General features: G+C 43.1%; 1 protein-coding gene and 1 long non-coding RNA gene across 2 annotated transcripts in view; one reads left to right on the top strand and one right to left on the bottom strand.

Annotated features, from left to right (window-relative positions):
• The window catches only part of LOC120899675 (zinc finger protein ush), a 134,557-nt gene extending 122,807 nt beyond the window's left edge, over positions 1 to 11,750 (bottom strand). Inside the window, exon 1 of the mRNA XM_040305784.1 lies at positions 10,493 to 11,750. Within this exon, the coding sequence (XP_040161718.1) occupies positions 10,493 to 10,544 (52 nt within the window). The 5' untranslated portion in view covers positions 10,545 to 11,750. The remainder of the gene's footprint in view (positions 1 to 10,492) is intronic.
• Positions 11,751 to 13,588: 1,838 nt separating this feature from the next.
• The window catches only part of LOC120899680, a 60,599-nt gene continuing 57,917 nt past the window's right edge, over positions 13,589 to 16,270 (top strand). Inside the window, exon 1 of the long non-coding RNA XR_005739087.1 lies at positions 13,589 to 14,206. This is a non-coding gene — a long non-coding RNA (uncharacterized LOC120899680). The remainder of the gene's footprint in view (positions 14,207 to 16,270) is intronic.

The raw sequence follows: 16,270 nt of genomic DNA, 5'->3' as shown, positions 1-16,270 counted from the left end.
CAATAAGAACCCGCAATGGACACCAAACGGCGGCATCGTTAAAGGAGCCAAAATATCGGGCCATAAGCAAAATTATGATTTGATAACATTGGATGGATCTATCTGTGGCGCGGATCTATGCGGCATGGGCGAGCTGACGTGTTTGTGCGGACGCCAATGTCGATGTGGTCGTTTTTTCATTGTTATTCTTCGGAACTTGCGCCAACGTGCGATTTGGATCGGTTCCCCATTCATTGGGGAGGGGTAGATTGTTTTTGTATTCTCATGTCCTCTGCCTTTTCCTTGAGGAGCATCGTACGCGTCTGGATTTACTTCTTGAAATTTTGGCTTATCGTTCAACGACTTCTCTAAAGCCGATAGCCGCCCTCCAGTATCGTCTATTCGTTTCTTGAGCAACCAAGCTAGCGAAACTTAGACAAGATAACAAACTTCGAACCAGAATAGCTACTCACAGCGAATGGGAGTGAAAAATAAAACATTCCATCTGGCCGAATGCCATTCACCAGATTACTTCGCGAAACCTTGACATTTGATGTGGTTGTGTGTTGAGCACAGACATCTCTTTTGAGCATCATTCCATCTTGAAATTGAACATTGAACAACAGAATTGCGTTGGTTTTGAAAAATATTCCGATAGTAGATTACTTTTGGATCCAATCGTTCGTTAACTCTGCATGTCAAACCAAGAGCTCAATCGCAGAAAAAACGCCCACTGATCTGAACAATAACACAATCTCTTGTCAAACGCATTGATGATAAGGAGTCCTCTGGATTCTTCAATTCGTGTAGAGGCATTGGAGGAAAACAGATTAATTGATTTCTTCATATAATTGGCCATGTTTTGCTCCGTAAATGTTTGTGATGCATGTCAAGTTTGGCACACTTCAAATAATGTGTCTTTAAAGTGTCTACGGCTTGTAACCTCCAGACGATTGTACTTTTTCATTATAGCTTTTAAACATCAAAATACAGAAAGAAAAGGAATTGGTTGATTGATAAGTGTCTGAGAAGCATGCGTTACGTGGTTCAGATACATTCAACCTAACTGTACTTTACCTCATATTCGTTTTAATACTTTCCAATGGCATCGTAGGTGTTCATAAGTGTTGAAAAATTAAAATAGGAAATCACCACCCTTCAGATCAGTCGGATGCTTTGTAGATTAACTTTACCATGCAACAGTGAATGAAAACTCAGAATAATAATCTCTTTCCTTTCAAAGGGTTGAACGGAAATTCAAAGTCAACAACAAGAATAGACCCTTTATAAAGGGGCATCAGCTGATAGGGAAGATGTCAATGATCTCGATGGTAGTTCGAAGATGGTAAGTCATAAAACACATAGTTTTATGACCACATTCTCGCATTTAATGAAGGTCCTATCATGCTTCTGTTTTTTTCTGAAACACCACCGTATTTTCAATATGTATTGTATCATCGACTGCATTCACACTGGTTCAAAGAATATTTCATGTTCACTGTAAATTATCATCCCCCCATATCGACACGAAAATTTGGACGCGATCAATACACCCTATTTTTTAAACAAATAAGCTGCTGCCATTCCTTCCTCCCTGAGCTGATATGTATGTTTTCTCTTGCTGTGTAGCGGCCTACAATTGCCGCCGAGTGTTATCATCCAAGTTCAATGATTCTGACATTCCATCATCGACAGCTAACGCCCCATATGAAAGATGATCATCTTCATTGCTTATCGGAACACAGATGAAATGGATTTGTGTTTCCATGCATGATCGTTTCGAGCACTTTATGCCTGTTTTTAATCAGACTCAACGCCCTTTGAAGCAACTCTCAACCGTCTAGATTATAGAACGGCACAACATCGTATTTGGTAGGCAATACCATACCATTTTCAAACCTGAAAGAAAAAGCAATGATTATTCATGAATTATTTGAGAGCAGATCACGCTGTCCAGCAACAAACACCATACCAAGTTCCGATAAGCAATCGTTCGTTGATCGTTCGATCGTTTTGCAGTTATCGCTACAAAAAGAGCAGATGAGTTAATTTCCCCGACGAAGAACTTCGCCGAGAACAGATCATTTTCCACAAGCCACTCGATGTCTCGAGCTAAGCTTATCTTGCCTTTCGATCGAAGCTGAAATTAACCAGACACCACAACGCTGTATCGATATTTGACGTCGTTGATGCATTACTCGGGCTCAGCGGAGAACCTCTTGTCACAAGCACTTGCTGCAAGTCGAGTGATGATCATGGCGCCATCACACGACCAGTAAATTGAGGTCGTTGTTCCTAACTGCTCGAATACCTTATAAAAACTGCTCAAGTGAGCTTCCAACACTCCTCCGATTTTAGAAGCATGATAAGGATTCGAGCACCTTTTCACCAATACCACCACAAACCTGTCTCAGATCCTATCACCTTCTGCGACCAAAAAACCAGATTCAAAAGCACAGCAGCACAATGAGACCTCTGAAAGAAAAATTGAATATCGATTGAATCAGCATTAACATCGACAACGGTCTCGGCCTGTGTCTCGCTCCACCACCGATCGTCCACGCTGGGCACTTCGTAAGCGGACCCTACGACACGGACTCGTTTATTACAGGTTATTACGAATTCTGACAGGTCGGTCTCGTTCGTTGACTGATGATCGAGCTCAGATTAGGAGATGAAAATAATAAAATTGAAAGACGAAACAAACGCTCGCCCATACCACGGCCGCTTTCAGCGCGAGTGAGAGGAACGTGTCAAAATTTGGACATTCCACGGAAGCCAACATGTGGGATAAGATCTACATTCATACGTACAAAAGCTTCGTCCGATTCGTGTAGTTGTTTACTTTTTTTTCTTTTACTTTTATCTCAACGAATGTTTCGTCGTTCGATTCGATTGAACGACGCGTTTGTTTTATTTTACTTTGCTCAATCGTTTATCGGTCGTTTGATCGGTCAGCTTGTGAAGTGGTCGCTGCAATCAAGATTCTATTTTTGTCCTCATTCAAACAAGTGTTAAAATATGTTGAACGCAAAAGACGCTGCTCAGTGTTTGTAAACACAATATCGCGACGAGTGACTAAACAAACTATTTATCAAACGAGAGAAGAAGTTAATACGCCGTCATAGTGAGGTCGCGTTTGACAAGGAAGCACGTTGGTGGCTTGTTATCCATCTCATCGACTGCAGCGTTGTTATTCAACGCCCCAATCACTCCAACACAATCGAGACTATGTGGACAGCAAACGTTGCTAGTTACCATATATAGTCATGTGTTATTATTCTCCCAGTTATTTTTACTTTTTCACTCGAGCAGCAGAGTTATCTTGCCTTCAAATGCGGAACTTACAAAGCATAGCTGCGAAGAAGATATTACTTAAACTGAATGAATCACAGTTTGGTTTGATGGCAAAAGGAGTCTTGTTAGGATAGCTCATTTAAATGCTGAATATTTTTGCTGTTTTATTTACAGTGAATGTTGTTCATCGGTTATATCTTACCGTATTTATTAATTATGGTATCTTATACGTAGTTGACTTGTAGTGTATAGGTAACTAGTACTTGAAACTTAATTTTCCTATTTAAAGTAAAGGTGTCTGTTAATTTCTATTTACTTTTTACATCATTGCAGACGTAATGAAGTAAACGTATGCTCTGATTGTATGTGACCTTCCGCGAGCTTCTATTTTACGCTACACTGCCAGTGACACAAACAACACGGCCAGCAGCCAATTCAGACCGTACCCCAGCCATGAACACACCAACACGCTTAGCTTGCACATTCCCCGCTAAATGTTATGATACAAATATACCGCTCCAGGCAGCTACGCTTGGTAACACGTAAAACAACTTCACTGGTACCCCTCGCACACAAACGTCGCACCGGTTTGACAACAACTTGCACCGCTACGTCTTCACCTGTGAGCACCAGCATGTCTCATCCGGTAGAAAGACAACACACTAGCGGTAGTAGTCAGCGCTTTTCACACGTATCGGAAGGGCTAGAACGACCTTGTCGTCGCTTTGTCAGTGTCAGCTTTGAAAACACTCTCTCACTCTCACTCACATCTCCCAGAATTCATCGGAAGTTCTTTTACGATCGCGATCACCGATGTACATCTTTCGCTCAGGACGGGTGATCGCTTGCGTCACTGCTATAGAGATTGATCTTGACTTGAACAAATGATCAACCCGTTCGTGGGTCTTGTTCCCCCATTTTCTATCGACTCGCAGTATTTGATTTCGTTTGAAGATTCGTATGTTGTTGCTCCCGGTGGTGTCCAAGCCGGTTGTTGATTCAATCTCACTTTCAACTCCCAAAGATTATCTCAACAACTATCCAACTATCCTACTGGTGGTGATATTTGTGTGCCTTTGTTCAGTGGATTGGCAGTGGTTTTTTGTTCTACCGTGTCTTGTTGGTTCGTGTATTTGTCTGTCCGTCTGACAAGGACACAGTTGTGTGCAGTTATCTTGATCGTTTGAATCGAAGATCGTTGATCGTTTAGAAAAAAAGGCGCGAGTGAGTGAAGGCGATGTTCAACTGGCTCTACGGTGTGGCTACACGGTCGTTATCACAGCAGTAAAGAATTAAGTTTTGAATTGCCCTCGGTGTTTAAAGGCTCGGATATGTTAGCAATGACTGCCAACATGTTTATCATTCTTGACCAATCATTTAATGTTAACTTACAAATAGAAACTTAATTAATGTTTTCTATGTAGTTGTATTGATACAGATTCCGGTTTTGTATTATTTCACACATTTAAACAAAATAGTATATTTGTTTGTTTCCTCCATGACATGTCACAAGAGCTCCATGAACAGTAAGTGTTAACTTATTTATACTCAAGAATACTTCCATTGAACACACAAATGCGGTAGGCCAGGTCGTCGCTGACCATCATCACAAGAAGCCAAGTCACCATAAAATGCACACAATAAATAATTAACATAAGTTTGCTCTATCTCAGCTTTTCCATCTTTTTCGTCCAAAGCCACGGTCCACCGCGGGAAGACTTCGATCCGTGATGATCGCGCCAAAATCGTGTCCCATGAAGTCGTTTCGGGGTAAGTAGAATAAATGAGAACAAGTAAAACGCCCGCAAAAACGGAATGGTAGGCACTGATGCAAAGATATTGGAAAACCGGAGGACACCGGCGACGTCCGACGAAATCGAACAATCGAGCGACCAGGAAAGCTCATGCCATCAGAGTGACATCATTCGTCACCAGTGTGGCCAGAGTGTGGCCGATAGCGTGGAAGGAACGACACGAACCCGTCATGAGTGGATGGAAGGTAAGAGGACGAAGGTTGCAATCGCGTCTCGACGATCTTGGACCCACGTCTCGATGGATCGACGCGATTTCGGGTGAATTTCGGCCGGACCGGTTCCGTTTTTTGTGGGGTTTGTTTCTTGATCGAGGTGTTTTCTAATTATGATAACAATCGGTAGCCGTCTCGACCGAATGCACCTTGAACGCGCCTTGTTTTAAGGCGAGCAGACGAGCAGTAACGAAGGAAGTATGGGAGCGCTTTTTCAATAAAATGGAATAATGAACTACAGAAAGAGAGCAAAAGAGAGAAAGAGAGATTCAAAAAAAGAAAGAGAGAGAGAGAAACGAAGAGAGAGAGAGCGAGAGAGAGAGAAAGAGAGAGAGCGACAGTGGCATATCACACGGACATCATCGTTGGTGGATCGATTGAGATTTCGCATAGAATTATTACAAATCTCAAAGCCTTGCAGATTCCTTTCTGTTAATAACGCATTGAATTTCTATTGAGGATCACATTTCATATGTTAAGACGCACTTATTCAGTTACTAAAAACAGTCGGCCAGGGATGATTTCAATTAAGGTAGCTTCTATTTTAGTTGAATCATTTGATTTCTCAAGGTAATCACCACTCATTTGTCAGCAGACTCCTCATGAAACCTCCCAACGCATTAACGATTCATCGAAATTATTCAGCTATATTCATCCAATTCAGTAGCTGCTACTGCTACCCTCTAGCACTCATCAAGCCCAATCTGAGCTGGTCTGCCGTAATCAAAGCGGTTGAAAGAGGCTGTATTTCCCCAAAAGAAGCCTTGCTAGCTCCAAGGGCCTCGGATCTAGTCACCATGCGCTCGATAATCCATTCATCTTTCATCTTTGTTGGATGGCGATCGTAAAGTAAATTAAACGGACACACGATCTCGGATCGCTGATCTAGACGCCAGATGTTTCAGTAGGATCGCGCAGTTTGATTGAGGTACATCTCGTCTCCCTCTTCCACAGTCCAAGGGCTTTTTTGGTATTTGTCTTCTTCTTCATAATGAGTCAAACGCTCATTCCCCTCAGAAGTGACGAAGCGCAAGAAACATACCTTAGGCAGCCGTCAGAAGCCTGTGAACGGGTTTACCACAGTCGACAGGGAGCTACAAATGACAGCACGACGCCATTTAATAACGAACTAATTCTCAATCCGTCCCACACACCGTTTCTCCGTGGACTGATGGTTGTGGATCAGTTTCCACTTCATCGATCTCTTCTCATAGCGTCTCAGCGGTCGAACAGAAGTGGTAGCTGGTGAGTTTTAATTCGCCGCTGACAAGACAGCAGCTCGCCTTGGGTTATTAAATCAACACTTATTCCAACACAACATGAGCGGAAAGAAGAGATCCTCAAAGTCCAGCACTGCTTAGGACGGATGAAACGAATGCAGAACAGGAGGCAAAAGGGGGAATGGAATCAATTTTGTTATTTAAATTTGTTGTTATGCTTTTTTAAACTGACCCGTTTTGTCGTCACTCCATTGGCTCCTCAAAACATTGATTCTTCCCTTGCTGCACAAAACGAGAATGTTGTTTAATGGTATTATTAGTATACTTTTTACATTTTCATCAATGATCATCTTCTTTTCACGTTCTCGTTTTGCTAAACGCGCTTTGAAACGTTTCCTTTTTCGTTTGGTTCATATTTGGACGCGGAATGTTCTCATTAATTCTCCATCTTTTCCATCTTCCTCCTTCGATGCTTCGGTTCGCTTGCATTTTAATGCCCGGCAGCGCTCCGGTGTGATCAAATTATTGACACTGTCATCGACGAGGTGTTAGGCGGTTATTTATGAGCAACTTCGACAATGTAGATGCTCAAAGCGAGCCCCACACAACCGGAGGAATCCTTTCAAACGGTATCGAGTTTCCTGCTGCGAACGATACAGAAGCAAAGAAGCGAAACGATCGATGAAGCATGCCGGCTACGATGAGTTTTCATGTTTGCTGTTTCGCATAACGATCCGGTTTGATGTGGTGAAGAAGGGAGAGAGATTTGTTTGGTCACAAATAAGACATATTTGTGTTTGACAACAAGCTCAGCATGTGCATATCGATGCCTTTTAGCTTGTTTAAAAACATGTACTGAATTCCTTTACCAGCTTATCCTTGACGCGCTTTGGCGCAGCGGTTGGTCAGGCTGCGAGGGCTATCACATTCTTGCATACAATCATCCGTCCTTGCGACAACCCCCTGCAGAGGAGACGGCACCACAATCACAAACAAAACATCATATCCTTCTGACTTAATACCGCTCATAACCCACCGAAACAGTAGCAAAAGCATCGTCCAGCAACAACAACAGTCCCCAAACAAAATAAAGCATTACAAATCATCCTTCATGCTGAACCGTCACAAACCGTGTTCGTACACACACATTGATTATCATACTTTCTCTGCTTTTTATCCACTTTGCTTGTTATCTCTCGGCCCGGTTCGCGATGGTGGTGGTGGTGCTTTCATAAATTACACCTGATATTATTGCAGGTTGGCCGTTTTAACGAGTGACCGACGGCGAAAAGAACCTTACACAGAGAGACGCGGTGAAGCGGAGCGAAGGAAGGACGGCAATTAATTGCTGCGCAATCGCCATAACTAACACCCCGACGAGCTTGGTGCGGAGCTCGGTAGCGTACGAACGCGCCACGGGAGGTAAGACTGGGCGAGAACGTACGAGCGACCAAGAAAACGCGACCACAGGCGACTCCTCCACTGCCAAAGGAACGTGCGTTAATTAGAGCGTGTTTGTGAGCCGTTTCGGTTAGCCTGCGGGTCTCTGGAGGAAGTACATTTTGATTTGCATACTCTGCGTCTTGCTTCCCAGTATCAGTGCCTCTTCGTCCGCCAGCTACGTTCACTGGCAGCTCGACTGGAATAACCAAAAGGCAACTAATTGCGGCGACAACTTCATTAGCCCGCAGGGGACCACGATGCGAGACGGAGATTGGTGCAGCTCGATCGATCTTGGACGATCATCGTTGAGATCGGAAGTCTGTCCAGAAGCGGATACCACCCACAGCTTTTCTACTGTCGATCGATTTAATAAAGAGGGGAGAATATTAATGTTTCTAGCTTCTGTCTTACATATTGATTGGGTGGGAATGCATACGAGTCTGAACATTATCAATCATTCATTGGATGGATTTTTTTGAGCCGGTCTCGTAGTACAGTCGTCAACTCGTACGACTTAAATAACATGCCCGTCATGGGTTCGATCCCCAAATAGACCGTGCCGCCATACGTAGGATTGAGTATCCTGCTATGGGGGGAAATCAAAAAGTCACTGAAAGCCAAGCCCACAAGTGGTACAGGCAGGCCTTGACCGACAACGGTTGTTGTTGAGCCAAAGAAGAAGAAGAAGGATTTTTTTTATTTCACCAACCAACTGTTTGCAAAGTAATAAACTTGTACAAACTAGTGCTACAAGCAGTGGCGTATTTAACGGTAAGCAAAGCAAACAATTGCGGGGGGCCCCGTCAATGAGGAGCCCCGGAATCTTTAGTCTCCATAACAGTTGATAGAATGATGGACGTTGGGACCCCGCGCTAGACAACCCCCCCCCCCCCCCCGGCAGCAACAAAATTTAAGTTGAAATGTTACATTTGTCAAGACGGATGCCAAGTACCCCCCGGTAATTATGTACAGAGGGCCTCAACAATTCTTACTGCTTGGGGCCCCCGACACTGTAAACCCGCTACTGGCTACAAGCGATCGTTGACTTATTTTCCAACCGCAAAACAACGAACAAAAACAGCAGCATACCACCTCGAACTCGAATGAATCACAATCAAACATTACCATCAGATATTTTGCTACAAAAAAGGCCTCCAAAAATATAGCCCCATTTCAATTACCATTTTCTCAGCGACCTTCAAGGCCACAACAAAACGCCAGGCACGTTTTTGTGCAATTTGTGACAGCTCGAACACTCCCCTAGCACAATTACAATCAGGAAATGAGTTGTTCCACAAAAAAGCGGTTTGCCAAAATGGTCGAAATGTTTCTAGAAAAAATCTCCCAAACATTCCTTTCCGGATCATCCCGTCTGTGCTAAAGCCGGTTTTATTGTTGCTTCCCGCTCAAACACGGACATTTTTTTTCAGAAAGTGTGTTCTAGAAATAAAATGACGTGTGCTGGTGGAAGTTCCTTACTTCACTATCTTCTCCCCTTAGCTGATAACGATTGTACCAAGCGACACATAATGAGCGCAGACAAAGATGGTGGCAGGATTTTCTGGTATGCCAAGAGTGGCCGTCACGCAGCAGGACGTAAGCCACACCGGCGTAATTTTTTTAACATTGAAGTGAGTTTTTGACCGATCAGCGTACCGCGGCAGTGCCAGTTAATCGTGCTTGACGTGCGCTCAGCGTTACGGGCTTAATCCGGTTCGAAGGCTTCATCTCTTGGCGCGCCCCATGAGCAATGGTTTGATTTCAATCGGAGTCGGGTTTGGCGCGAGAGCATTACGGCAAACAACAAAAAAAAGGTTCGATGATACGTTCACTTCTAGACGGTTCCCATCCTATCGCTCATCCTATCAGCCCGACCGATAGACAGACAACAAGATGAAGAGGTCGTATGCAATCGCAGGTCACTGTAAAAGAAGTGGATGACCTTTTCTTCTTTAGCATGGTGTGCTTTGTTTTATGTTACTCTCCGCGTACTGGTACTTCGCGTGCGTCCTGATCAGCCAGGCACAATCGGTGTAGCATCCAAGTTGCCGGCTCTATTATCTGGGTGTCTTGTGGGGATAACAGTATCAGCGGTGTGTCTGATTGTGGTGCAGAGCAAAATACCCAAATGTTTGCTTGCATCACAGCAACTGAAATGTTTGGATGGGTTTTTCTAGGCCCTAACCAACCGTCGTACTTATTACAATTGTTTAAGGATGCTCGTATAATTAAATTTTTTATCACAAGTTTATCAAAACTATTTTAAAATACAACAAAAAAAAAAAAGAGCAGTTTATCAACATCAAAATGCCGACGGCTTTTAGAGTCTGATCGACAGCCTCTGCTTTCGTGCTACAAACAGCTCAACATGCGGCTGGCGCGCTTATCTGCTTGCTCTGCTAGCGGCACTCTGTATTAAGCGGTACCAGCTCATCTGGCTACTTCTGCACACGAGCCACAAGCAAAACGCCACGATAGTAGACGTCTGATAATACACATCTACGCTTGCGACACGATCGTTACTTACTTTTCTGAAGAAGTGGCTTTGGGTTGGACTGCTTCCTACGTGACATTATCATTGATGGCGTCGGTGAGATCTTGGCAGCAGGGTTTCGGAGAAAACAGTGTCACTGGCACGCACGTCTCACTCACGCACCGACCAGCTGGGACGAAGGTGCAGGTGAAACATACACTATCACTTCACACACGCTCACACAAAAACTGGACAAACGCACACATGTACACACATACACACACACACACACAAACACTCGAACAAACACACTGAGCACGCACCATATATGGAGGCTCCAGCAAAACAAACGGCCAGGATCACTAAGCCGTAGTAATCATCAGTGGTACGATGTGACTCCGGATGCGGGCGATAATGGCTACTGTGTAACAGAGGAAGCTTTCTATTGCGCACGATCACCACTCACCGATACACTCGCTTGAGATTGCACAATCACATCAATACACTAGCACACACGTCTACTATAAAAGCGCCTAGTGCGGTGCAACACGTACGTAAGTAGTTATCTGCAGCTGGGTGTTGCCGCGATCAGAGGAGGATTGATAAACACGGTGATTTTTTAAATAACTTTGCCTACGCTTTATAACTGCAGCTAATATTTTACAAGCGCAAATTTAGTTGTATTGGAACGGGTGTTTTCTGTTTACTTCGTAGCTATTCATCACTTTCATTGTAATTGTAAACGTGAATGGTTTGTTAAAATGTATGCAATATTTCAGTAATCCAATTACCAGAGAAAGCTTTATCCACTAGTGCACACAGAGAGTAATAATTGCTATGTTTCACAACAGGTTTTTTTTAAATTATTTTAATTCATTCACTAATTCAAAAATCTGCCACTATGTTACATCAATACACTGCTTTTCAAACATCACTTTTATTTTTTCACGGTTACATGATCAATGATCACAGCATTTTTATGCACACCACTTAGAAAGCAAGCACATCTGGAATAAAATATCTATTCCCTTAGCTAGCACTGTCGATCACCGGGTGAGATCAATTTTTGAGCGACTTTTGATCACTTTTAGTAGTATCGTAACGATGCTGCATGCGCTTTCAAGTTGAACCGCCAAACACACGTACACAAACGTAAGCGGTGTTGCCACATACGCACGGACGAGCGGCCTTACTACGATGTCAACATCGACAAAACGCTCAAACCCCAAACGGCATGCGGCCGGACGTTCCAACCAGCAGCAACGTTCACAATCAACTAACGCACGACGAGCCGCCCGCTGAGAGCGGCAACATTGTTCGGGGTTGCATTTTCCAGCATCGTAAACGCCTGCGACCGGTTTCGGTGCTGGATTTGGTGCTCGCTCAATCTCTCGCTCTCTGTTTAACGCTGCCACCACCGAAGCTTTTCCAAGCTTACAGCAGTTCGGCTTCCACTGTGTGGCGTGTGGCATCGGGTAGCCGAGCGCCAGCATAAAACATATTAGTTTCTCCCCCATCGTTGGGGGAATGATTGCATCAACTTCCCCTCTACTCGGAGACCGATTTCAATAGCGGCTGTGAGGGAAGCAAGAAGAGTGCGATATTAAATTAATCGAGAAGCGAGATGGCTATACTGTTGCCCAGCAACAGCCAATGGGGCCCGGCGAACAACGCTTGGGGAAGAACGAAGCGAGCAACATAAGAAACTGGAGACAATCGCTATGGTGTGATAATTGAAAATAATTAACTGATTTGCCATGTTTTACATTGATGAAAGCGACAGATCAATTTGAAGGTTGTCATTTATATATTTGATATATTTGGATTGAATGTTATTGCAAAAAGATAATAATAAAAATAAATACCTTTAGAATCAAACTTCCACACATGCCTCAATCTTAGGTAGCCTTTTTATCTATTGTTGTAAAGTAATTTAGTATAGTTTAAATTGGGTCCAAATTGATGATATTATCAAATGGACAGTTTTTTAATAAACTAGAACAGTTATTATTTTACATTTACCATAATTTAAAATGTTATTAACGTTATAAATATATTTTATTAAACAGTATATGCTATCTTTTATGTATGAAACTCATTTTCAGTATGATATGGTTTTGGTTATTCAATGATACTTTTTTTCACTCTAAATTGAGTTTTTGCAATAAACAATTATTTTCTTTTCTAAATGTGTATAAGTACTTATTACTTCATCCTGTTTAATAATAACACCCCGAAATATGTGAATAAAAAGGCAAAGAAAAAAATAACGGACTCTGTTATCCCCTACTATTGAATTATCAGTAATTCCAAGAAATCAATCTACCATCTTAACGAGCAACCAGGTGGCTCCATCGCTCATTCACAATATTTGAACATTGGTGTAATGTATGACGTATCGAGAGTATAAGATTTTTTGCGATGTATTTGCTGTTGGGTTAGAATATTTGAAAAAAAAACTAATTATTGGCTTTGGCGCAATAACTCACGTAATTCTTCTTTCCATTTTGGACATATTTTTAGAACTAATTTTTGGCTCGTAAGTAAGGTGGCTAGAAAATGATACTTTTTTAATTATAATACACGGACTTTGATGAAATAAGGCTAATTAAATTACGTAATTTACATGTCTAAATGGAAATGGACAAGTTTACCATGTTAATATACTAAGAAATGTTGATTGTTTCTCCAATCAATCCAACTTAAAACAATCTGTTGAACAACCACCATCATGTCTAGCGTCGAAGAATTGAAACAGTCCATAACTGTCGATGATTTTCAATTCTCGTGCTCCAAATATGGTCCCCTCATTCTCGCTTTGCTCGCTTCGTTCTTCCCCAAGCGTTGTTCGCCGGGCCCCATTGGCTGTTGCTGGGCAACAGTATAGCCATCTCGCTTCTCGATTAATTTAATATCGCACTCTTCTTGCTTCCCTCACAGCCGCTATTGAAATCGGTCTCCGAGTAGAGGGGAAGTTGATGCAATCATTCCCCCAACGATGGGGGAGAAACTAATATGTTTTATGCTGGCGCTCGGCTACCCGATGCCACACGCCACACAGTGGAAGCCGAACTGCTGTAAGCTTGGAAAAGCTTCGGTGGTGGCAGCGTTAAACAGAGAGCGAGAGATTGAGCGAGCACCAAATCCAGCACCGAAACCGGTCGCAGGCGTTTACGATGCTGGAAAATGCAACCCCGAACAATGTTGCCGCTCTCAGCGGGCGGCTCGTCGTGCGTTAGTTGATTGTGAACGTTGCTGCTGGTTGGAACGTCCGGCCGCATGCCGTTTGGGGTTTGAGCGTTTTGTCGATGTTGACATCGTAGTAAGGCCGCTCGTCCGTGCGTACGCGGACGGGTGGCTTGTGTTTACACATGGCGTGTGAATGTATGTGTGTTGTTTGTTGTGCTTCTTCCATGCGGTCCCCTTGCCATGTGACTTTGGCATACTTTTGCCTTGGATGGAGGGAGTTTTAAACAAGAGTATCCCTTTGCATTTGAGTTATTGATTAAGTGCTTTCGTTAAAGTATTATGTTCTTGTATGTTTAGAGGTTCCCAGTTTGTGATCGAAATTCCTTATGGACTACACTAAGTGTGAAGTTTGGTGACATCGTTTGACATGAAACGATCTTCATTCATCCATTGAATAATTAGATCATTTAAACTTGCATCGTTATATGTGTCATATGTTTAATGTAACAATATTAAACAATTCTACACAACACTTCAAATGCCTGGATAGCTCAACCAAAATTAAATCTTTTAAAAAATGTAAGTACCATTTGCATATCAGACTTTTCTATCCGATTTTAAAACCGACTATGTGTTATACTATGCATTAAAAGTAATTAAAAAATATTAGAAAGTATTAAAAGCATAATGTGTTTTACAGGTTATATGTGATTCTATTATGTTATGATTTATCTGAAAGGGGGTGTAATATTTATTGAAATGATATTTTTCTATTGCATCCGTGTAAATTGCGGTACTGCTGCTCCTAAAAGAAAATTTTAATATCCTCCACTAACTTCCATCGTTAGAGAAATGAACAATGCAGTAAATGCAAGTGGGTGGTATCCGCGTCTGTACAGACTTCCGATCTCAACGATGATCGTCCAAGATCGATCGAGCTGCACCAATCTCCGTCTCGCATCGTGGTCCCCTGCGGGCTAATGAAGTTGTCGCCGCAATTAGTTGCCTTTTGGTTATTCCAGTCGAGCTGCCAGTGAACGTAGCTGGCGGACGAAGAGGCACTGGCACTGGGAAGGAAGACGCAGAGTATGCAAATCAAAATGTACTTCCTCCAGAGACCCGCAGGCTAACCGAAACGGCTCACAAACACGCTCTAATTAACGCACGTTCCTTTGGCAGTGGAGGAGTCGCCTGTGGTCGCGTTTTCTTGGTCGCTCGTACGTTCTCGCCCAGTCTTACCTCCCGTGGCGCGTTCGTACGCTACCGAGCTCCGCACCAAGCTCGTCGGGGTGTTAGTTATGGCGATTGCGCAGCAATTAATTGCCGTCCTGCCTTTGCTCCGCTTCACCGCGTCTCTCTGTGTAAGGTTCTTTTCGCCGTCGGTCACTCGTTAAAACGGCCAACCTGCAATAATATCAGGTGTAATTTATGAAAGCACCACCACCACCACCACCATCGCAAACCGGGGCGAGAGATAACAAGCAAGGTGGATAAAAAGCAGAGAAAGTATGATAATCAATGTGTGTGTACGAGCACGGTTTGTGACGGTTCAGCATGAAGGATGATTTGTAATGCTTTATTTTGTTTGGGGACTGTTGTTGTTGCTGGACGATGCTTTTGCTACTGTTTCGGTGGGTTATGAGCGGTATTAAGTCAGAAGGATATGATGTTTTGTTTGTGATTATGGTGCCGTCTCCTCTGCAGGGGGTTGTCGCAAGGACGGATGATTGTATGCAAGAATGTGATAGCCCTCGTAGCCTGACCAACCGCTGCGCCAAAGCGCGTCAAGGATAAGCTGGTAAAGGAATTCAGTACATGTTTTTTTTTAAACAAGCTAAAAGGCATCGATATGCACATGCTGAGCTTGTTGTCAAACACAAATATGTCTTATTTGTGACCAAACAAATCTCTCTCCCTTCTTCACCACATCAAACCGGATCGTTATGCGAAACAGCAAACATGAAAACTCATCGTAGCCGGCATGCTTCATCGATCGTTTCGCTTCTTTGCTTCTGTATCGTTCGCAGCAGGAAACTCGATACCGTTTGAAAGGATTCCTCCGGTTGTGGCGGGTTCGCTTTGAGCATCTACATTGTCGAAGTTGCTCATAAATAACCGCCTAACACCTCGTCGACGACAGTGTCAATAATTTGATCACACCGGAGCGCTGCCGGGCATTAAAATGCAAGCGAACCGAAGCATCGAAGGAGGAAGCAAAACGGGAACGTGAAAAGAAGATGATCATTGATGAAAATGTAAAAAGTATACTAATAATACCATTAAACAACATTCTCGTTTTGTGCAACACGGGAAGAATCAATATTTAGAGGAGCCAATGGAGGGAGAACAAAACGCGTCAGTTTAAAAAAGCATAACAACAAATTTAAATAACAAAATTGATTCCATTCCGCCTTTTGCCTCCTGTTCTGCATTCGATTCATCCGTCCTAAGCAGTGCTGGACTTTGAGGATCTCTTCTTTCCGCTCATGTTGCGTTGGAATGAGTGTTGATTTAATAACCCAAGGCGAGCTGCTGTCTTGTCAGCGGCGAATTAAAACCCACCAGCTACCACTTCTGTTCGGCTGCTGAGACGCTGTGAGAAAAGATCGATGAAGTGGAAACTGATCCACAACCATCAGTCCA

The sequence above is a fragment of the Anopheles arabiensis genome, chromosome 3, assembly GCF_016920715.1.
Source record: "Anopheles arabiensis isolate DONGOLA chromosome 3, AaraD3, whole genome shotgun sequence".
Taxonomy (NCBI): domain Eukaryota; kingdom Metazoa; phylum Arthropoda; class Insecta; order Diptera; family Culicidae; genus Anopheles; species Anopheles arabiensis.
Note: the sequence above shows the minus strand (reverse complement) of the source record. Positions and strands in the feature narration are given on the sequence as shown.